The 23,453-nt window shown below is 41.0% G+C and overlaps 1 protein-coding gene across 1 annotated transcript in view; it reads right to left on the reverse strand.

Moving 5' to 3' along the window:
• ACO1 (aconitase 1) overlaps positions 1-23,453 on the reverse strand; it is a 61,244-nt gene that overhangs the window by 1,960 nt on the left and 35,831 nt on the right. The window contains exons 5-19 of the mRNA XM_045840551.1: positions 22,012-22,081; positions 21,716-21,899; positions 21,076-21,215; positions 19,207-19,378; positions 16,375-16,475; positions 15,321-15,437; positions 14,475-14,634; positions 12,804-12,939; positions 11,627-11,711; positions 10,652-10,808; positions 8,061-8,185; positions 6,308-6,412; positions 5,399-5,541; positions 3,714-3,861; positions 2,836-2,958 (exon numbers count right to left, since the gene is read on the reverse strand). Of these exons, the coding sequence (XP_045696507.1) occupies positions 2,836-2,958; positions 3,714-3,861; positions 5,399-5,541; positions 6,308-6,412; positions 8,061-8,185; positions 10,652-10,808; positions 11,627-11,711; positions 12,804-12,939; positions 14,475-14,634; positions 15,321-15,437; positions 16,375-16,475; positions 19,207-19,378; positions 21,076-21,215; positions 21,716-21,899; positions 22,012-22,081 (1,966 nt within the window). The remainder of the gene's footprint in view (positions 1-2,835; positions 2,959-3,713; positions 3,862-5,398; positions 5,542-6,307; positions 6,413-8,060; positions 8,186-10,651; positions 10,809-11,626; positions 11,712-12,803; positions 12,940-14,474; positions 14,635-15,320; positions 15,438-16,374; positions 16,476-19,206; positions 19,379-21,075; positions 21,216-21,715; positions 21,900-22,011; positions 22,082-23,453) is intronic.

A 23,453-nucleotide genomic window follows, 5' to 3' on the forward strand; every position in this document is an offset into this window, starting at 1 on the left:
ACTTAACAAAAGTCTTCTTACATCAAAAACTCTTCTCACATCTAAATTCTTTAAGTATCAATTAATTGTTTACATAAAATGTTACTCCCTACCTATAATTAACACAGTAGTCAGTTTTAAATGATTGCCTACAAAGTACAGGCACTGTGTAAGCACTTAAATGATTTTTCTCATTCTCCTTCTACCCACCCTGGGAGGTAGATGCTACTACTGTCAGTCTTACCCAGGCAGTCAGGGGTATATCTGGTATTTTGAACCCATGCAGCCTGACCACACACACCAGTCTGTGATGCCTCTTAGCAAATTCCATTGTAACTGAAAGCCACATCACAAAACAACATAAAGAAAATTCATTTCTCCTGGCTGGTGTGGCTCAGTGGATTGAATGCTGGCCTGCGAACCAAAATGTCACCTGTTCAATTCCCAGTCAGGGCACACATCTAGGTTGTGGGCCATGTCCTCAGTTGGGGGCATGTGAGAGGCAACCACATATCGATGTTTCTCCTCCTCCCTCCCTTCCCCTCTGTGTAAAAATAAATACATAAAATCTGAAAAAAGAGAAAATTCATTTCTTTCCTTTCAATTCTTCCATTATTATAGATGCATTGGTAGATATGGAAGATTTAATCAAAAAAGCAACTTACAAAACACACTACAAAGAAAGTAAATGATTATCTACTGTGCACTGCTTTTCTACTTCCTATTTCAAACATCAAATTACATTGAACATAACACTGACATTAAGCTTCCTATAATGCACATTTTATTAGTTATCTATAACTAACAATATATAGCAATGATCAATAAACCAGGATATTTGATGAACTAAAACACCTCATTCTCAAATATTAGTTAACTGTAATAAAATACTTAGCTACCCCTAAAAGGTCTCTTGATATCTAGGGTACACTTTTAAGACCCCCTGCATCAGGGTCACTCAGGGAGCTTATTAAAAATGTAGATTCTTGAGCACTACCCAGATCTACTGCATCAGAATCTTACACAGAGTGTGGGGCAGGAGGAAGACAGTGATTTGGCAGTGCTTCTCAAACTTTGATGCATATTTAAGAGCCTCCAGGGAAGTTTTTAAAATCCTGACATCCAGGCCTTTTTCCTTACCTGGGAATGAGACCATAATCCCTGGGGATGAGATCCAGGCACAGGTATTTTTATAAATCTCACAGGCATTTCCAAATTTGAAAACATTTATGGGGGAAGGGCAGATTCTTCAGGATAGTAGATATTGTGTGGATTTATGGGTATATGTATTACGTATTTTGGGGGGAAGCAGAAATCTTTGTAAACGCATACTACTTTTGTCCCTGACTCTGTATAAATGGCTGCGCGGGGCTGCAGATGCCACAGATCACAACTGTCTAACACTTTCTGAGCGAGTTCAGCTTAGGAATGCTCAGTGGCCCTGACTGGGCAGCTAGAGAACAAAGTATATGCTGTCTGGACAGCCAGGACTCAGAAGCTCTGTGGAGAAGTCTGGACTCTGGAGTGCCTCCAGGGTGCTAGCGCCCATCCCCCCACGGATCTTACAGTTCCCCACCCGGCTGCTCACTGCTCCCATTGTTGTTGTCAGTGCCCAGGTCCCTTCCTAAGATCCCCTCCTTCTTTTCTCTGGTTCTTTTCAGCAGTTTTTAAAACAAGCAGGCCCCTGACATATTACCAAGTGATCAGAGAACATCTTTTCTTTTTTTCCCTACAGAGTAAAACGATTGATTAAAAAAACCAAAATAATAGGTGTGTGATATTCAAAGACTTTCAGAAGCCTAGACATCTGGGGAGCTGCCTGCCACACAGCGCATTTTCTACTGTACTCATGCATAGCACTTATTTAGAGTTTCCTAAATGCATTAAATGGCTCAAGCCACACATTATTTAAACTGGCATCAGCTAAGCCATTTTACCCTACCCTGAGGATTAAAGCCTGCCAGCAGAACTCTTCTCTGTTTTCAGGGCAAGCAAGTGCTCAAGTAGTGTGAGCTCTGTGTTGCCTGTGTGCCCCTCCCATGTGGAAACCTCCAGCAGGTCAAGCCCTGAAATGGCTATAGGGTCTAAAGAATGTCCTACCTGCCTAAAGAGATAGCATGCTTCTCTAATGAGTCTATAAGCAGGTTTTCACAGGCAATGACTAAAAAGCAGTAACAGAAAGTATTTTCCCTGAGTTGATCCAAAGCTCAGGCTCTTTACTTTTCCCCTTCCATGAGCCTGGAAGGCAATTCAGTAGCAGTAGCCCTGAAGTTCACCTGGGACAATGGCCTTAAATAAATTTTGGGTCCTCAACCTCTGGGAACATTATGAAAACTGTGAAATTTTTCCCCATAAAAAGACATACAGCCCTGGCCAGGTGGCTAAGTTGGTTGGAGCATCATCCCATACAACAAAAGGTTGATGGTTTGATCCTGGGTCAGGGCACATACCTAAGTTGTGGGTTCCCTGGGTGGGGTACATACAGGAGGAACCGATTTCTCTCTCACATCAATCTTTCTCTTGATCTCCCTTCCTCTCTCTAAAAAATCAATAAAAACATATTCTTGGGTGAGGATTTAAAAAAAATGACATTACACACAAGCTTTTGAATATAATTTCAGAGACCCCGCAGCTGCTCTACTGACACCCCCAAAGATCCATGGTTCCCAGAATATGTCTAACCTGAGGGAACAAGTTCAACTCTAGATTACCCTTCACTAAGAGAAGTGAAGCAAGATCTGCCAAGAAGCAGGAGAGGAAAGTAAAGCACCAAAATTGATTCCTAGACCCCTTCCCAGCTTCATTTCTGATCCAAAAGGGCAGCTGCCTGCTGGGATGTCCCTATGTCATACTCACCAGGAGGAAAGGGCCCTTGGCTGCCCAGTCACGGGAGCTGCCAGAGCCATACTCTTTGCCGGCCAGAATGATCAGGGGAAGGCCTGCCTGCTTGTACCGCTCAGCAGCATCGAACACATCAAGCTGAGGAAGAGAAAAGGAAAGTACTACAGATACAGTAGACCCACAGAGTGCAGAAACAGGCCAGTGGGTCTGGCTATTCCATATGTCATTCCATTTAAGTTTAGCCTCAGAGCCTAACAAGGTAGATATTATTTCTACTTCCCAGGTAAGAAAGATGAGAATCACAGAGGGAAATAAACTGATGTGGGCTCCAGAGCTGGTCTGAAGTGGAGCTGGGACTTGAACCTATGCTTATCTGACTCAAAGTGCAGGCTTTCCTGACTTCTCACATGCCTCCCACCAAAACAATTCCAGCAGTAATATGCCATACAAGTGGTTCCCTTTAGGACCCAAGCAGACTTCTACCAGCCTTTATATTCCTTTTCCTAGTGGTATGGTGAATTCAATTAAATGTTAATAAAGTAATAAAATAGCACTTTTTGATAAATATCCTCTACCTTAACCTGGAATTTCCCCCGCAAATACTATGAACTCAGAGCATTTCAATCAGAGGCTTTGAAAGCTCAACTTCCAGGAAACTATATTTAGTTAAACCACAAAGCAGAATCTGTAAGCAGGAAGAGGATTCACAGTTTAAAGGGCATCCCCATCAGTGATGAGCTCTATGTACAAGGACACTTGGCAAGAGGGACTATAGGCAGCAAGAGGAAGGATGGGGCTGTGAAGAAAAAATAAGGCCAAAAGGAAGGTGACCATATAGACCCAGAGCCTGACAAATGCTGGCTTCTCAAGGAAGCAGAAGACACCATACTCACAATTTCTCCAGAAGGCAGATGTATAGTCTGTGGTGCCTGCTTGTTCAAAAATTTGTTTAACAAACGAATGTTGGCAAACGTCCCACGTACCATGATGGCATCGTTACCTCGGCGGGAACCATAGGAGTTGAATTCTCGTGGAGTCAAGCTAATAAGGCAAGCAGGAGATAAGCAAGTTTAGTGTATAAGCTAAGAGTAAACTTAGCTTATATCAAGAAAGAGAAAAAACATAAACCTCATTGTTTCTCTAATCTACCAAGCATTGTTCTCTAAGGCAGAAAAACTGTTGCTATAGCTTCAACAGAGGGCAGAGTGTGAGGGGAGAAAGGGAGTGGTAGGGGGGAATTCAACATTCTCCCAGGGTCTACCTGACATCTTGCAAATCTGGGTAGATAAAACAGGAGGAACTCTAATAAGGGTATTTATTTTATTTATTCAGTAAGGTAGCCTATAAAGTTTCACAAAAAAATTAAAAATGGGCAAGAAAAAGGAAGTAAAGAAAATAATTAGGGGAAGCCAGTTAGGTGGAGCCAACAGTGGAGGAAACAAAATGCATTCCATACACTAACTCAGAGGTTCAAATCTGTACCTGAGTTATGAGGTAAGGGAAGTCAATCGAAGGGGAAGACACACAACTGGCAACATGATTTACAATTTCATAAGCTACAAATCAGAACAATGCTAAAGAGGCAGAACCACCATTTCTCCTGGTCCTGAAATCAGAGAAAAATCTTGTCAGTGACCCCAATGAAAGGGACCTTCGGAATGTCAGGAATAACATTTTACAGTGAACATAGTCACCAGTTCACTGGGCTGTTTCTTAAAATGCTAGGAAATGCGTGTGAGTGTTGATGTGATTTAAAGGTTATATCTAATTTGAGGATTGAGAGAATTTATAAATGGATTTCCGGAGCAAATGAAATTATTTCCAAAATGTGAATATGTACATTTTTCTGGGAAGGTATTATATTTGCTTTCATTCAATTTCCTAAATAATCCACATCTCAAAAAAGGTCAATAATTACCAATCCCGCCCCCCCCCCCCCCAAAAATGGTGTTGGATTTTGTTCCTCACATTGGCTCTGGGTCCCATGAGGAAGGTTATTCGGGAGGTGGGGTTGGGAACCAGGAATTTTTATCTCCCAGGTAATTCTCATGGAAAGTCGCATTTGGGACTGACTTCAGTTAGTATGGGTATACTAGACCAGTAGATAACATATTGGTATGTACCTATTAAAGTCTGGATGTGACTGAAAGACTGAGGAATAACTATGCAACTGCCAACCTCAAAGCAGTTGTCTGTGGAGAAGGTGTCTGCTTTGCACCAGGAGTGGCAACACTTCAGGTTACATTCCTGCTCTCTGAGGTTCAGATGTACCCAAGCTCTGCCGCAGGTTCAGAGCAAAACCCTGTACTTTAACTATTAGGCAAGCTGGGGGCAGAAATGACAGTTGAGCCTTGAGAGTACAACACTTGCTCAAAGACTGTCCCTTCTCGCCCTGATGGAGGTTCACGTGCTATGGATTTTCTCATGGAAGCCTTGAAGCAGCAAACAGAAAGATTCGTTTTCAAGTCCCAGGGTTCAGTGAAAAAGCACAGTCTGATTCCAAAGAGACTAGGCGAAAGAGAAATGCTGGTCTAGTCACTCTGTGTTTGCCTTTAGTCCTCACTTCGATCACACTTACCCTCTGCTAGTTAAGTAGCGAGCCGCAGGGCTGTTTCTTGCAATATTTCCAGCTGGAGAGATGTGGTCAGTTGTTACTGAATCTCCCAAATTTAACAGCACATAGGCATCCACAATAGATTTAGGAGGCTGAAGCTCTAAAGTCTAGCACAGAACACAAGTTAGTGTTTGCCCAGGCGTTCTCCAACAAGTCACGAGGGAAATCTCAACAGTAGTGGTCTGTGGACCTGAACCAGATCACAGCCCCACATCACTGCATAGAAAATTTTAGGGTTTTTTCCTTCAATTTAATCAGAAATGCTTTAAAGAGTAATATGAATTTACTCAAAACATTTACATATCTCACCCTTGAAGGGAAGGCAAAGTATTGGCATTGTCCCCTCAAAAGCAGCAGGGATGCAGCTACAAATGACATTCTCTTTCTTCACAACCACAGAAATGATGACATTCCTTTCTTCACAGCCACAGAACTCCCCAGAGGCTGAGGACAGTGGGATTCTGACTTCCCCTCCCATCCCCTTCCCACAGGGATGTACCAGAGGAGCACAGACTACCAGGGTTAGCAGTTTCAAGGAACACCTCCCTTGTTTGGATGGGTATAAGGTTTAGACAGTAGACCCTGGGGACATTCTCCTAGAACAGTCTCAGACTTCACCAAGTCTATGTCCAGGTGGCACTTCATCACCAGGGTGTCTCTACACAGCCACACATGACCCCTAGACAGAGAAACTACAGGCTCACCGCAGCCAACTATCCCAACTTCCCAAAACTTGCCCAAGTAGTATTCGCTTGAGTTTATAAAGTTTTAATGAAACAAATAGTTAAACTAAGGGTATGGGATAAAAAAGTAGATGTTATAGGGAAAGAAACCCTTTGAAGAATTCATTTTGTTAAAAATAAAAAGTCATACCAGTTTTTCAAAGAATGGTGGTGACTTAATGTATGTAGATTTGGGATTCCAGTAATACAGCTTCTCTGATGGGGCTGCTAAGGCATTCCAGCTTTCATTCACAGTCTTCAAAAAAATAAAAAGAAAGAAAGAAAACATGGCAATCTAATTACATTCTATTCTACGGAAAACTTAATATGTAAACATAAAACATATATTCAAGCTAAGCACACAATAAAAACATTCTTATTCTAGTTGTACAAAAGAGTTCCTTTATCCTAAGATAATACCATGCTAAATAACTTAAAAATATACATGCAGTGTAACAGGCAGCCAAGGACCCCACTCCTGGGATTCACTCCCTAAAGGGAGGCCCAGCCCCTTTTGCTGAGTGTGGGCTGAACCTCATGTGATTCATTTCTAAGATTTGGTAATAAAGAGAGACTCTGCCTTCTGTGGCTCTCACCCTCTCTTGCTTTCTCACTTGCTTCCCTTGATGGAAGCTAGCTGCTCTGCTGAAAACTGTGAAGAGGATCCCTAGCAACACATGAAGAGAGGTCTCTGGCTGGTGGTCATGCAGGAACTGAGGTCCTTGATCCAACAGCCCATGGGGCACTTTATCCATGTAGGTGAGTGCCCTTAGAAGTCCATTTTCCCCAGCTGAGCCTTCAGATGAGCTGCAGCCCAGGTGACACCTTGCCTGAAGCCTTGTGAAGGCACATGCACCTAGTTAAGCCACACTTGGATTCACAGAAACTGAGAAATAATAAATGCTTGCTGTTTTAACCCACTAAGTTTTGGGGTAATTTGTTTTACAGTCATAGATAACTAATCCATATGCTTACAAGTATAACTTAAGAAATAACAATCCAGATTTATACTAAAGGGGGAATAATTTACTCTATGAAGTTTTTGGGAAGTAGACTTCTGAGTCCCATGGTCATTGGAGAGCAAGTGACAGCTGCTTTGAATAAAAATAGGTTGAATTCTCTCCACAAGTCCATTAACTCAGCCTTTGAATAAATGCATTTAGTCCAATGCCCAAAAAGCTCCCTCAGGCTATTTCTCAATGAGCCATTTGGGGGAGGGCACAGTGCAAGAACATGACCCCTGTTTCGCCTCTCTCCCCAGTCTGCTCTCTTATTTCAAAGCCAAGCCTTTGTCAGCAGCCCTTGGGTCAGCCTAACACAGAAAATACAGAAAGGAAGAACATCCGAGCGTCTCAGAAAATAATACTGAGTCCCATACCTTTTATCCTTATGTATAAAGTACACAAAAGTTTTATTTATTTAAGTAGTTTGGTGCTTTCTATTGAGCAGTTTTATCTGTTTATTTGTTTAATTATTTATTTATTTTTAAGCTTCCAAATAATTCTGAGAGGTGCACTCTACCACATGACTCCATCTCAGTGACACATGATAGTGACATGGAGGAGCCTCAACCACAGTTGACACAACACCCCAGGGTGTCTGAGAAAAGGAGACTTAAGCAGAGCTGTCCAGGAACCATACACAACCTGAGGCCTTTCTCCTCGAGGCTGTCATCCACTTGTCCAAATCTGGGAACACGTGGGGAGTGTGGAGTTTGTAAAGATGTGAGTCACAGGAGAAGAGTGACTGAGAACCACTTCCCTGGTTCTCTGAAGAGGGAGTAATGAACTGCCTTCCTTTCTGTATTTTATGTCCTATTAGCCTCAAGGTCTGCAGAGATGACACAAAGGAGCTGCTTTCCCTTACGCTTTCCCTTAGATTTTGGGGAGTGGGTAGGACCTCACCTCTATTTTCTGATAGACCTCCTTAAACATCCCAGGGATGACGTACTTCCATTCCACTGCCTGGATCTCCTCTCTACTTGGCCAGATATCTTTCAGAAACACCTGTTGTCCCTTTGCATTTACTCCTGGGGAACACAATGTTTATGAATGAGAAAAACACAATTCAATACCCACTTTCCATTATTATATACAGTCAAGTCTCATTCTTTGTGGTAGTTTTATTCTACAGAGTTCATGCAAACACTGCTGTAGTGAATACTGAATTGCTGACCCAGAGGAAATATAGGGTTAGGTGTCTGAGAACCTCTGGTCACATTTTTGTCAACTGATCAATATATAACCTTGTTTTATATGTATTTCTGCTTCTAGACACCTTATTTAATATATATTATTGATACATTACTGTTACTGGGTACAGCCAAGAGGGGGCCCCAAAAAGGGATTTGGAATGGGGTCCAGAACTCAAGGTGTCCAGGAAATATTAGGATGTCCTCACCCCTTCCCCCCACAGGTGTGAGCTGGGGCAGGGAAGCTCACACATGGAACAGGGCCATTGAGAGCTGTTTTGCATAGCAACAGCTTTGCAGCTAACCTCTGGTGTGGCCATTTAACATATCTATAACCTTTAACTGGTTGCATAGAGATGTTAAATAGCTGTGGCCATGCTTGGAACCAGGGAGAAGGGAGTGACTTCCACCCACTATGTAACTGGGGGGCAGGTCCCCTGAGTTACAGTGCCCGAGTAAGAGCTTAGAGATGATTGGCTCCACGCCATGGAGCCACACATGCCCAGACCTGCTATGGTAGCCCAGTAAAGCTGAAAGGATATGGGAGTGCTGGCAAGTACAGCCGATTGTGGAGGGAGTCAGAAATGGGGCTCCAAAGGAAGATTGGCATGGGGACTTAAAACCCAGGCATGGCAGCCATTAGAGGAGAGAACCACTCAGTCTTTAGCAGAGTGGGGACTTCCATAGCCCTGTGAGAGAGAATCACCATGCGGCTTTAGCAGAGAACCGCCGCTTGGCTTTGGCAGAGTGACAACCCCCCTCCTCGCAGCCATTGCAGAGAGAGAACCATGCGGCTGTGGCAATAGAAAAGAGAAAGCCACACGCTTCTGGCAGAGTGGGGACCTTGGCAGCCATTGAGGAGAGAGGACCACGTGGCTGGGGCAGTGCAGAGAACCATGTGGCTATGGCAATAGAAAGGAGGACCATTCATCTGCAGCCATGTAAGAGAGAGCCACGCAGTTTTGCCAGAGTGGGGACCACTGCAGCTTTAGAAGGGGGAACCACCACCCGGCTTTAGCAGAGATCCCGGTGACACAGCTAATGGTGCTGGGAACTGAGGGAGGCCTACCAGCCAAGACAGATTACTAGGAACAACCGGGGGCTGCCTGAGCCATGGACTTCTATTTCTTTTCCTGAGATACAGTACCCTAGACTGGGCAAAGAGGGGAAGGAAGGACTGTATGTGTTTGTGGGTGTTTTAAGGGACTTTGGGATTTTGATGAAGACATTAGGTCACTACTTTAAGTCTGTATAGCATTAAATAAACATTTGCTTTCCTTTTCATGAATCTCTGGCATTGAGAGATGTCTTTCCTATAAGGCAGTGGAGATAACAAACCTGGGGGGTTCCTTTCGGTAATAGTATATCCTCCTTGGCCCCATTTTTTCTGTAACATTACCACTGAACTCACTGTCAACAGCACTATTACTTATGTCCAAATGAAGCCTATTTAGGACATGACACATCATGGGTTTACTGGGCTCAGGAACACTAGATAGCACTTTAGCACTATACTTGGAGGCCATTTTAAACAGTGAAGTCACCAACAAAAAGCACAAAAGTGCAAAAACATGGCACTAAATAGATAATGACCAAGATACCTCTTTACAGGATCACAGCTAAAATAAGAAGGCAGAGGACCACCTTGTCTGACTTCACTGAGGAGGTGCATGTTGAATGACTCAGTTTTCCCCACTCTGGCATGTCTGTGAATGACTACAGAAGCATGATGAGCATTGACTTGGGGGTTAAATACATTTTAGTGAATAGGCAAATTTGCAAATATGGAATCCACATGTATGAGGATCACTTGTACCTCTGAAGTAATCATTTCCTAAAGGTAAATTGAAAGAACATTGTTTTCATAATACCTAATTTACTTAGAATGAATTGAGGAGGGGATAGGAAGCAAGGAGACCAGAGAAAAGGACATAAAACATCATTTTCTCTGAATTTTGAAAAGTTAAACTATCTGGAATGTGTTCCTACAGAGCACATACTAAAAATGTGCCTGTGATTAGACTAAAGCAGGAGATAGAAAAAGTAACTGGAGAAGAAGCCAGAAGAGCAAGATCTCCATTATCTTTTGTACTTATTTCCCTTTTGTCATCCCTTGCCTTTCAGTAAATTTTTATTTATTTCAGTTATATTTGAGTTGTGTTTTGGGGAGTAAGGAAAAGACTCCCCTCATCTTATCTCTGGAAGTTCTAGTCTTCACTATTTGTTAAGGAAAGCACTAACTTTCTTCCAATAATATTTTCAAATTCATTGGAAAAAATTGTAACCACATAAACAAAGTCTTACCCAATGGTTCTTTCTCAAAGTCGATCCTGACAGTCCCAGCAATTGCATATGCTATCACTAAGGGTGGAGAGGCTAAATAGTTGGCACGGGTATTGGGGTGGACTCGACCTTCAAAATTCCTGTTCCCAGATAGTACTCCAACAGCTACAAGGTCCCCCTGTGTGAGGCAACAGGAACACTAAGTCACAAAGAAAAGAGACTGCCTAGGCTGCTCATGTTAGACCATTTGCCAAAGTTTTCCCATTAGCTGATGTGACTCTTTACGATTTCCTTTCATGGGTCCTCTGCTCTATAGGAGAGCACACAGGGTGTCCCTGTGGGAGACACTCTTGGTCAAGGATACTGAGAGACATGTTCACTAGTTTCTGCTCATGAGAAAGTACCAGGCAGGTCAGAAGGCAATATCCTAGTTATTTTGTTGCTTGGGGCCTAAGAACAGGTGAGAAAGACTAAAAGTTGAAAGCTAAAGCAAGCCACACTGACTTACATTGATTCTATAATTCATGAAAAGCAAACCAAATAGGATTTCTCAACACTACAGAATTTATGGGGCACAAATCAAGCCAATGCAACTGAGTTCAGATTCATGTGTATGAAGACTTCTCTGACTTGGAACTAGTTTTCAGATTGCTAGGAACAAACAAAATGGGACTCCCCATATTCAAAACCTGCCTTTATTGAGCACATGTATCCGGGTGCTATACTACATCTTTTATGTCCATTCTCATCTCGACGCTCACAGTCTATGAAACAGTTACTATTATCATCTCCAGTTTATGGTTGTGAAAACTCAGGTAAAAAGAGGTTAACTTGCCCAAGCTTATCTAACTAGTAAGTTTAGCTTGACTCCAGAGACTATACATCTAACCACATCTCGTGCTTCCCTGAACTTTATTGAAATCACCAGCATTTTGGTCATACATAATAAGAAAAGAGACCACAGCTCTGAAGACCTGCAGACCCCTCTGTAATTACCTGTGTGATGGCTTCTACCACAGGTTCAGGTAAGGGTCCACTGTTGCCAATGCAGGTCATGCAACCGTAGCCCACCACATCAAATCTAGGTGCCAAAGAGATGCACAAGATTAGATAATTCCCAGTGAGCTCCTCTGCTGGTGACAGTTCCTAGAGACCACTGATTTAAAGAAGATAACAACACACGAAATAAGTTTAGTACAGTGCTGCTTCTTCAGCTTTCATTCCTGGGAACATTTTCTTTTTCTTTTTTTTTTTAAAGATTCTTTATTCATTTATTTTTAGGGAGGGAAGAGAGAGAAGGAGGGAGAGAGAGAGAGAGAGAGAGAGAGAGAGAGAGAGAGAGAGAGAGAGAGAGAGAGAGAAACATCAATGTGCGGTTGCTGGGGGTTATGGCCTGCAACCCAGGAATGTACCCTGGCTGGGAATCGAACCTGGGACACTTTGGTTCCCAGCCCGCACTCAATCCACTGAGCTACGCCAGCCAGGGCTTGGAACATTTTGATATATTAGTCATTCATTCTAGATCATTCCCTTAGATTCCTTTTCAAGTAAATTATTTTTAAAAAGTCTAATAAAGTGATCTAGAGTTTTGGGTTTTTAAAATTTTTTAAATATATAATCTTTATTATATTTTCCCATTACCAATAAGTTCCCTTTTGCTCATATATGCCACTGTCTCTATTCACTATTTTTATTACAAAATCCAAAGACTTCTGACTTTTATGAGGCACATGAATAAAATCTCTGTCATCAGAATTAAGAATACAGTAATGGGGGAGTTGAAGAAACTGTATCTGGCAAAAATAACTCATTTTCCTCAAGGAATGAGAACATTTTCTGCTATGGTAAATAATCCTCTTCATACCGAAGGGTAGACTCTCACAGTAGAGCCAATGCTGGTCCAGTGCAGAGAGAGAGTGCAAACACCACACCAATGCAAAGGCTGATCTCAGCCCCTGCTGTGCCCTTCACAGGCATGCTCGTGTGATGAACAGTTAGCACAACTGTCCAGAGGAGGACCCTACTCTTGGAATGGAAGAGTTCAAGTCTATATATCATCTGACAAAAGACTATGCAATTAGATACTATCAGATAAGCTTATATCCGTTACAAGGTGACGTAGCGAGATACGTGTAGAAGATAATACAACAAAAGCAAAAGAAAACTCTCTCACCCAAGCTGAGACAGATAAGGCATAACTCCACTTTCTCGCAGGTAGTAGGTGACCACACCACTCCCAGGAGACAGGCTAGTTTTGATATAAGGCTTCACGGTCAGGCCAGCATCCACAGCTTTCTTTGCTAATAGTCCTGTGAAATGGTAAACACAGACACAGTGTGGTGTGGGCAGCCGCCTACTCTAGGTACCAGGAACAGTTCTGGAAAGACACTGACTTTTCAGTCTTCATTTCCTGCCACTGCCTGACAGAGCTCCATTTGTGTTGGCACTTCCTGCTATCCCTGCTGTCTAACAGAAATTAAAAGCTCACTGGTCCAAAGTCATTCACATGCATGCAATAAACTCAAAAGTAGTCATGAAAAGAAATGAAGAGAAAGATGTTTGCCTGTGTGTCTGCGTTTCTAAAAGAGATAAACTTAAAACTGTTTATAAATATATTATAGAATAATTTTTTAATTTCGGGAGGGAAAGGAATCTTTATAATTATACTTTATTTAAATGAATATTATGACTGGAAGGGCCCTCTGAATCATGTCCTGGCGGGCGAGGAATAGTCAGTCAAGAAGTAAAAACTTAGTCCTCAGATAGTTTTTTTTTTTTAACTTCACCTGAGGACATTTTTCCATTGCTTTCAGAGAAAGGAGGGAGAGAGAGAGTGGGGATAGAGAAACAATTGGTTGCCTTCTTGTTCATGCCTCAACCAGAGGCTGAACCTGAAACCTGGGTATGTGCCCTGGCTGGGAATCAAACCCATGACCCTTCAGTCTAAGGGATGATGCTCCAACCAACTGAGCCACACAGGCCAGCTCCATCTCAGAAATTTCTTGAAGTGGAAGATTAAGAGCTCCTGGCCCATTGGACTTTTGGCAAATACAGACAACTATAGGGACACTGGGAGCTCTGTCTTAGGAAGTGTCACAGAAGTGAAAAAGAAATGAGGAGGGAGGGATGAAGAGAAAAAAAGCTACAGACAAGCTGGTGACTTGTCTTAAGGAAAGTGGTTTGCACCAGACAAAAACAGCTTAAAAAGGCAACAGATGAATTCTCGGACAAAGAAGGTTTTCCTTATGCACTATCCACATCATAAAGAAAGGACTGTTATAACTCCATGATCTATGGACACAGAAGCACAAGAGGAACTGTAGGGGATGCTTACAAATTTGGAAACGAAAGAGAGCTTATGTTAATGCAACTCTGTATCTAAATGTTAACCCCTCAACCAGAACTGCATAAAAGGCAGGTGAGTTTCAACAAGCTTTGTGTCCTAATTCAGGTGCACTTGACAATAAATCTAAGACAGACTAAATTCCACTGTACAAAAAGGCCTGTTGGGTTTACAGAGAATAATCTGTGACCAGAAAACAGTGTTTTTCTTCTGAAGTCTGACATAAGATTCTAGGCTTTACCAGAAATTCATCTTTTTATGCTTTCTTTATGCTTTCTTCTAGTTATTTTATGTGTTAATTATTAAGACTATTATGCATTATATATTCTACTTTAAATACTTTGCTTTGTACACTGTTTATTGTGTAAACATTTCTGGGCCAATAAATACCCATCTGGAAATGACAAGGTTCAGGGAACTACATTCAGAACTCAGTTAAGCCCCTGAGGCATATTACCACCCGCAGGTCCACATGGTCATGAGGATTTCAAACGCACTAACCTGCTCCTAACATCACGGATGGATTGCTGGTGTTTGTGCAGCTAGTGATGGCAGCGATGACCACAGAGCCATGAGCAAGGGTGAATTCACTGTTATTATAGACAAATGTCTTGTGGTCACCGTGGTGGTCTGGAGCAACTTGGAATCCTTTAAACCCTTGCTATAAGAAGGAAAAAAAATACCTATTTATAAATACATATATAAATACACATATATTTATATATGTATACACACACACATAAACTATATATACACATGTATACATACACATATATGTATATACATAACACACATACATATTTAGGTATATACATATATGTATATGTGTGTGTATACACATATATATATGTATAAAATGTAACTTAAAGAATATGGAATGCCATCATCAGAGGGTTTCAGACCAAGTGCCCAGGAGGTTCAGATGAAGGACAGTTGACTTTCTGCTCCAAGACCTGAGGCCATGTATGGAAGAGCTGACAGATCATGGGGTGCAGATGGGGAAGAGACATGCAGACAGGGAATGGAATGAACAAACATACAGTGGTCAGAAAAGCTTGGGCAAGTAGAGTGAACAATAAGGCGAGAGTCAAGTGGAAAGTAGATATGCTTTTAAAAAGGTGGGTTGAATGATGTTTACAGATGGTCAAATGCTCTCAGGAAGCTGTTTGGCTTCTGGCTAATGGGGGAGACATTAAGGACTTCAAGAGAGAGAAGGAACAGCCACATTGCCAGGCTTCAGGAAGAGGCATCATTGAGTGGGACAAAAAGAATCCTGGGCACTAAAAAGAAAATAAATGAGCATGGGGCAGGTCAGGGTTGGGGAGGATTTCCACCCCAGGTGTTTACCTTGGCTCCAAGGCAGTTTTCAAAGTCCTTTTTCATGTCAGACACAGCAACTTTGTCCTGCGGCCTTTTGGGTCCACTGCAGCAAGGCACTACTGTTTTCAAATCTAATTCCACCACCTATCCCCTCAAAAGAAAAGGGAATGTGGAACTGACATTAAGCCATGCCAGAGAATTTAAAATACTGTAACAATAAAAACAAACTAAACCACCACATTCAAAACCACAAAAGTCAACGTTCATTTTAACACTCAAAGGATGAACTTCCAAAGCTGCAGATGATTACTTAAGTAGCGAGGGGTGGCAGGTAGCCTTGCCACCTCTCAGAAGGACCAGGGTGGGCACTGCAGCTGCTGCCCAGTGTCTCCCATGTGTCCTTCTTTGCAAAATGGCTCATAGATTCTTTTATTTTATTTTGTCAGTCTGGGATGGGTTTTCTGTTGAAATGATACATAGACTGTTGTACTTTTTGTAAGATGATTTGAGAGGGATGCAACCATTAAGTCATCAGTGCCAAGGAATGGGCCTCAGTCTAATGGAGCATTTCCTTCCTCTCCTGTGGTATGAAAGAGAACGAGGGTCCCACTTCTAGTGTTCCCTCTAGTCTTGGCTGCTGAGAAAAATGTGGAATCAATGTGCACCCTGGAAAATGAATGAAAGGTAAGTCACTGGATGAATCAGAACTAACTGACATGTTTGCACCTCCATATCTCTCCCCATCTTTAATAAGATGAGCCTAGCCTTGAAATAGCTCTAGCCCTTCTAGTGATGTCCTTCTTCCAAGATCTTCTCCATAAGAGGAGTAAATTAGTTGTTCAAAAAGGGGAGCACACCCAACCCAACCTAAAGGCCAGGAGGAATAGAAGAAGTTGTATTGTTTTGTTATGTTTACGGTTCCTTATCTTTTTGATTTCTTAACTTGTGAATGCCCTGTTCCCCTGAGATGACTTGGCAATAACTAATTTTCTACAAGTACATTCCCCAAGAAAAACAATACACAACTAGAATCACAACTTCAGGAAAAGGAAACACATTTTTGGTGAAGGTGCTCTCATACCTGGGCAAAATCTGGGTCCTGAGAGGAGTCACTGAAATCTCGAAACATTCCTACAGCCTGAAGATACTTTTTAATGTGCTTTACCTTTTCTTCATCACGACCTAAATGGACATTTTAAGAGGTGACAAGTAATAGATGTTAATATTTCCTGGTTAAAGACTATAAGCTATTGCCTCTACCAGCAATTACATAGGTGATACTTATCTCACACACCGTAGCTCTGCAGATACCACAGCACAGGGCTAAGTCTGATTCTCTAGCTGATCTGCTGTTTATTAAGGTCCACTAACTGATCTGCTGCTCCTAAGGAAGAGACTGTTACATTATAATCTCACCTGTAAGCACTCCCCTTCTCTTCATTATGCTCCTTATTTAGGAGGATCCTAGGCCTCTGCCCACCTCTGCCTCTGCTTTCAACTGGCCAGACTCTCAGCATTCCACATTGCTATTAAAATAATAATCCACCCTGACTCCCACCACACATTACCAGCTATGAGTACTTCCTGTGTTCTCAACACTGTCTGTTAAATGTTTATCTCAATCTTTAATCTTTTTTTCACAAACTTAAGAGACAATTACTGTTATTATTCTCATTCACAGATGAGGAAATGGTGGCTCAGGAAGATTAAGTAACTTTTCCTTGGAATACAGCAAGTAAATGACAGAACCAGGATCTGAACCTGAGTTTAACTCCAAAGTCTAAAGGCTTAACTCATAATTCTGTTACCACCAGGAATATGACCCTGAATGTTCTGCATTTAATCATAAGACACTGGTTGTAGGAGATAATACTCATGAAGTATGCCCAATGGATATACTGTCCACTTATTTCTCTGACAGTTGAATAAGGCTGTGTGAAGGCTTGATTCTTAGATCCACAATACATCAGCAATTTTTGTTCACCTGTTTCTTTAAATGAATTGTAACGGTTATCAGCTTTCTTCATGGGCCTCATCAAAGCTGACTAACTGAGCTTCATTAACATGTTTATCATGACCTGTTGTTGAGCCCACTGTTCATTGTGTCCCGTGCCATCCCTTCACAATGCACAGGAGAAGTCTCTCTTAGGAATGAGAAAAGAGTTCTACTTCTCTGAAGGGGTATGTTTGTTTCGATTTAACAGATGCTTCAAATTTGGTGCCAGGTCACTAAGATTAGTGGCTAGCTCTAGTGCCACAGAAACTAATCTTAGCTGTGGATATGTTTTTCCCTCCCTACCATGCCTTCCTTCTCTTCTTTAGGATGATCACCTCAGGTATTTGTTGTTTAATTTCTTTATCTTTTTCACTTCAAATCCTTTGGAAATCAAGGGAGATATCAGTTAATCAATTCCAATGTGGTTATATTCAATAAAAACTTCTTTTCAATAAGCTTTTTCATTACAATTTTAACTACTTCATGAAGATTTTCCTCAGGAAAATCAAGGTTTGGATTTCCTTTGAGCCTGTCAGGTTCTTTTGAGACCTCATAAGAGATGTGCACCAGCTCTCCCTTCAGATGCCCACTACTTCTGTTTCAAAAGAAACACCGGCCACTATAGTAACCACTGGATATGGAGGAGAAGGCTGAAGTTTGTCTCTGTTCCTTTTTCCTTAATAATTTAGTTGTAATTTTAAGAGTCATATGGATATATAAAAGGTCCCCTCCATCTTTGTCACATTGAACCAGGTTTAAAAATAAAATTGTTTTATGTTACCATCTTGCTCAATATGACTCAGCAACTTCCCAGAATAAAGCACTAACTGACCACTGCGGCCTATGTAAGCCTATGGGCTCCTGCCTGCCCACCCTCTGTCACCTCTGACCTCACCTCCCATGGCCTCCACCCTGGGCTGTAGAGACACAGGCCCCTCCTCTGCTGTCCTATCTCTCTCTTGGGCCTTGGCCGGTGTGGTTTCCTCCGCCTGGAAAATACCTCTTCCACCACGTCTCATGGCTCATGCTCCCACTCCACCACATGTTCAAGTTTCCCTTCCAAGAGCCCTTTGCTGACGTTCCTAAGTATAAAGTGGCACCCTCAGGCTATTCAACCATTCCCCGTGATCTCTTCTCCATTATCTTATAAATACAATGTCCTATAAATAGTTATGTATTTATTTGTTGACTTGTTCACTCCTGTATCTCTGGGACTTAGACCAGATATTGAGAATGACTGAATAAATATTTAGTATTTTAAAAATAAATTTGAAAAATTAAAAAGAAAATCATTCTCAAAGTTAAAGTCAAATTTCTAAACACATATACACAGAGTTAGAGAATCACTGACATTCTGAAATGGCTTCAGATGCAGTCTTTCATTTTACCTCCTGGAAAGGCTGAAGAGGGATGTCATGGGGCGCTGTCCCTGTTCGGAGTCAGGTGGCCTCAGGTTTGGATTATAGCTCCACTAGTTATTAGCTTTGGATATTTACTGCCACCTCTCTAATCTTTAGTTTTCTCTATTAGTTAATTAATCAATCAGGCTATCCTATCGATCTGTAAAGAGGGTGAGAGCAATGCATATCAAGTGCCTGGCACTCAGAGGACAGTCGTAACCATTATTAAGATTACTTGTTTCATGTCAAATAAGTACTAATAGAAGACCAGTATATACATCAGGCTTCCCCAGTATCTCGGCTTTCTATTGGCCATACCATGCCCACCTCACATCTTCTGAAATCCCAACAATTATTCTGACTCCACAGAGAGATGGAAAAAATCTGTAAATCTGACCCAGTGCACTCCAAGGGCCAGAGACAGAAGGTAGCACTCCAATTCTCAGTGTTCTACAAAATTTTACGAATGTCCGTCTGCTTTTCTTGTTTTTTTTTTGTTTTTTTTTTTTTTACTTACCTGTCTGTACCAGGTACTTGATACTAACTTCATCAACTGGGAAAAAGGCCGCAGTTGCTCCATACTCTGGACACATGTTGGCAATAGTAGCTCGGTCAGCAATGGACAACTGGGCAACTCCTGGCCCGAAGAACTCAACAAATTGACCCACTACCCCAACCTGGCGGAGGTGCTGCGCAGAAGAACGGAAAGGTTACAGAGCCGATAGACCATATCTAAAATGAAGAAATATCATCTTATTATCATCTTTCAATTCTTATAAATTAACCTTGTGAGTGAATAGGAACAATAAGTTAGCACAACGTATTTTTGTTACTTTAAAAAATAAAGCTTGCTTAAAAAGTAATGCTAACTAAATATAACATGGTATTCTGCACTGGATACTGAAACAGAAAAGGGATATTACTGAAAAAACGGGAAAAGTTTCTAGTTTGGTTAATAGTGTTATTCATAACAATGTCAGCATCTTCATTTTGATAGATATGCTATAGTTAGGTAAGGTAATGTTTTGAGAAGCTGGGAGAAAGGTAACAGGAACTTTCTGTATTATCTTTACATGAACTCTCGTGTAAATCTAAAATGATGTCAAAATAGTTTTTTGAAAAAAAGTAATGGCATAAATACAGATAACAATATTAAGAAAAGTTTTCAAAATGGGAAATACTCTTTCTCTCTAATGAGGTCATTGGAAATGACTAGAAATGCTAAAAATGAAATGTTTTTAACTCAAATAAATTATGACCTGTATTAGTGGAATGGTTGTTTTCAAGGGTATAAAGAAAAAATTTCTTAAACACAGGTGCTAGTCAAATGTAACCAAAATATTCAGTCTGATTCCTATATCTTCTCCAAGCCAGCCACTGGCCAGGGCGGGCACCTCGGCGACTGACTTGTCCCTATAGGAGGCCAAGTCCATAAATTGTGGACAGCCACAGAGAGGGGCTCTTCTGGTTAGATGAAATTTTGCCAAATTTGGTGTCCAAGCCTTATATATTATTCCACATTTGAAGAATAGTACACAGATACCTGTGATAAGCTAGTGTGTTCAAATAAATCCAATTCTAAATTCCATAAAGATTACATCAAAGAGGAACTTTTTTGGACCTTAACCAGGATAGTGTCCATCCCAAATACCCCAAGCCTGCAACCTATACAACCAGAAAAAATAATGTTTATGATAAGAAAGAAATTACTTTTTTAATAATTGTTCAAAAATAAAACTGCCTTCTTTTTGCAAAGCAAGCAAATCACATAAACAATTTATTTCCTAAAAGGGCTAAAGAAAAAGGAAAAAAATAATTTTTGACAGTGTGGAGAAAAATCTGTTATACTAATGCAACTTACAATACAGAAAAAGAAAATTCAGTAAGTCCAACATTATTCACAGAAAATGTTTGTTATTTACATATAAAGAAAATCCATGGGGGAAATGTAGTTACAGTATAATGGGAATTATTCTTACAACCTCAGGATAGTGGTTATTTCTAGGAATAGGGAACCATAAATAAACCATTTTATTTCTTAAAAAATACACAGAGAGAGCTCTGAAGCAAATATGGCAAAAAGTTATCTGCTAAGTCTATGTAGTAGGCATATGAATGTCACTTTCACTTCCGTGTATTTGAAGTATTTCATAATTTCAAACAAAATTGTAAAGAAAAAGGTCCACACAGCAATAGAAGAGTAGAATGAACATAATTACCTGAGACTTAACCACAGAATTCTCCCCCATTCAATCATTTTAAAGTCACTAACATATGGTTTTCTAGCATTTCCAGGACACACGGAGGCCAAGAGAGACTCTACCATGTATTTCCTCCTTGTTTGTCACTGTGATTCCAAGATCACAGAAGAGGCAGCATGTGTTACCTTGGTGATGGTGAGCACGATGTCAGTGGATGTCACCAGGGGGTGGGGGCTTCCCTTCAACTTGTAGCCAATCACCTGGGGAAGCACCAAGCTGATTGGCTGGCCCAGCATGACAGCTTCTGCTTCGATCCCACCCACACCTGAGTGGCAGTATAAAACAATGCTTTCATTATTTCTCACCACATTCCTCAGGCAAAATTCAATATCATTAACAGGTAATGAACCCAGTTACAATATTGTACTAGTACAGAGTTACATTTCTAAAAAGAGCAATTATCTTTTCTTTATTTCTCTCCACAGAATTTTTAGTAAGTGTTTCTCCAAGTGTGGTGCCCAAACACCTGCATCAAAATCCCCTTGATCCCACACCAAGTGGAGTGGGGTTCAGGAATCACCATTTTTAATCAACAACACAGGTGATTTTTATTCATTCTTAATGTCCCCAACCCTTAGTTCAGTTCATTCTTCAAAACAAAGGCATGAGGCCTTTTTCTGGACACTGGAAATAGAGCAGCGAACAAAACAGACAAAAATATCTCTTGATACTTGTGATCATGCCATTTTATGCTGCTGGGATGTACTGGTGCCACCATATATTAAAGTACATGCTATAGTACAGCAGATACGGAAGAACACTCACCCCATCCGAGAACACCCAAACCATCAATCATGGTAGTGTGCGAGTCTGTGCCCACAAGGCTGTCTGGGTAATAGTATCCATCCTTATCAAATACCACTCTTGCCAAATACTCCAGATTCACTTGGTGGATGATTCCTGAGCCAGGGGGAATAATCCTCATGTTGTGAAAAGCCTGGGAACCCCACTAGGATTGAAAAATGGAAAGAATACTATGAATTCCTGGCACACTCCTACGCACCTTTCCCTTGCATCTACAGACACAGAGAATCAACCACTGGAATCAAACTCAGCCATACCTTTAGAAATTCAAATCGTTCTTTATTTCTTTCAAATTCCAGGTCTTGATTCTTCTGTAAACTATCTGCCCTGTCAGAAGAAATAAAACTGAATGTATAAATTTTAAGGCTTAAAATGTTACTTATCAAATTTATTGGTGATGAATAAACAAAATGGCAATTTTATCTGCAAGCCTGCTGGGTGGTATTATATATCCATTCACATGGGAAAGGAGAGGTAATAAGCAAAAGTAAAAAGAATAATTATTATTTAATTAAAGTGATTCCTACACTCTCTTTAAACATTGTGGGTAGAAAATATTAAGTGAACTTAATTTAAAATGAATTCAATCATAAAGTCTGACCCACAGGAACAGACTCAAGGCATTTATGATGATAACAGTAGCTTAGATACTTAAATAACCTGTTTCTCTACTCCTTTCTTATCCACAACCGTGTTATAACATCTTTCTGGGCTGAGCAATGGCTGGGTGGGCACCTTTCATCTGTTTATGCTGGGAGACAGGGAGCAAGTGACATCATGAGGGATAGGTGTTTATAGAATCATAATCTCCTATTTCTTGAGCAGAGGTTCATAAGGAGGATGAGGCCACCAAAGAATATCTGAAAAGCCTAGACTGTATGCTGAGGTTTACTCAGTCATTTAGTCCATCGGAAATGACATGAGCAAGAGGACTTTAAGAAGCTTTTTCAAGATTTTTATAATCAAACTACATTGTTTTGAGTCAAGGTAAAATAAGTCATAGTTGCAACTTTGCAGGTTCGGCACACAGAATACACTTATAATCGAAGTATCCCAATTGGGTGAACATAGAAAAGGATAGTATAATTAGTAGCTAAGATCCAAGTCTGACATGATTAATAGTCAACACTTACTGACATAACTAGGAACTGGCCCCTATTCTAAAGGCTTTACATTTATTTTCTCATTTAGTTTCCATAATGACCCTTTGGGTTAGGTGCAACTGATATCCATAATTTTCAAGAGAGGAAACAGACAGAGAGAGGGTAAGAAACTTGCTCAGGACTATACAGCAAGTAAATGGTGGAACTGGAACTGAAACCCTAGCAGTCTGACTCCTGGGTTGATGCTCTAATCCCTAAGCTCTTCTGCCTTCCTATAGCTGCAGTTGCCCAAATGGCAGCCATAACAGTGGTCATGGGAATAACAACCACCATAGAAACAGCTGCAGCTCAAGTGCAAGATTATGTCACAGGTGCCTAGTGCTTTACACACACAAACTCATTCAATAACAAGCTTTGACATAGGTACTACTATTACCCCAATGTGCAGAAGAAGAAGCTGAAGCACAGAAAGTTTAGGTAATTTGTCCAAGGCCAGATGTATGTAAACCACAGAGCTGAACCCAAGTCTGATGGTCCTGGGGCCTCTACTTTAACCACTATACTCTGTTTCTCATCCATCCTTTTCCCTCACTTAT

This window comes from Phyllostomus hastatus, unplaced genomic scaffold (assembly GCF_019186645.2).
Source record: "Phyllostomus hastatus isolate PE091 unplaced genomic scaffold, TTU_PhHast_1.1 phas_contig_34, whole genome shotgun sequence".
NCBI classification, from domain to species: Eukaryota; Metazoa; Chordata; class Mammalia; order Chiroptera; family Phyllostomidae; genus Phyllostomus; species Phyllostomus hastatus.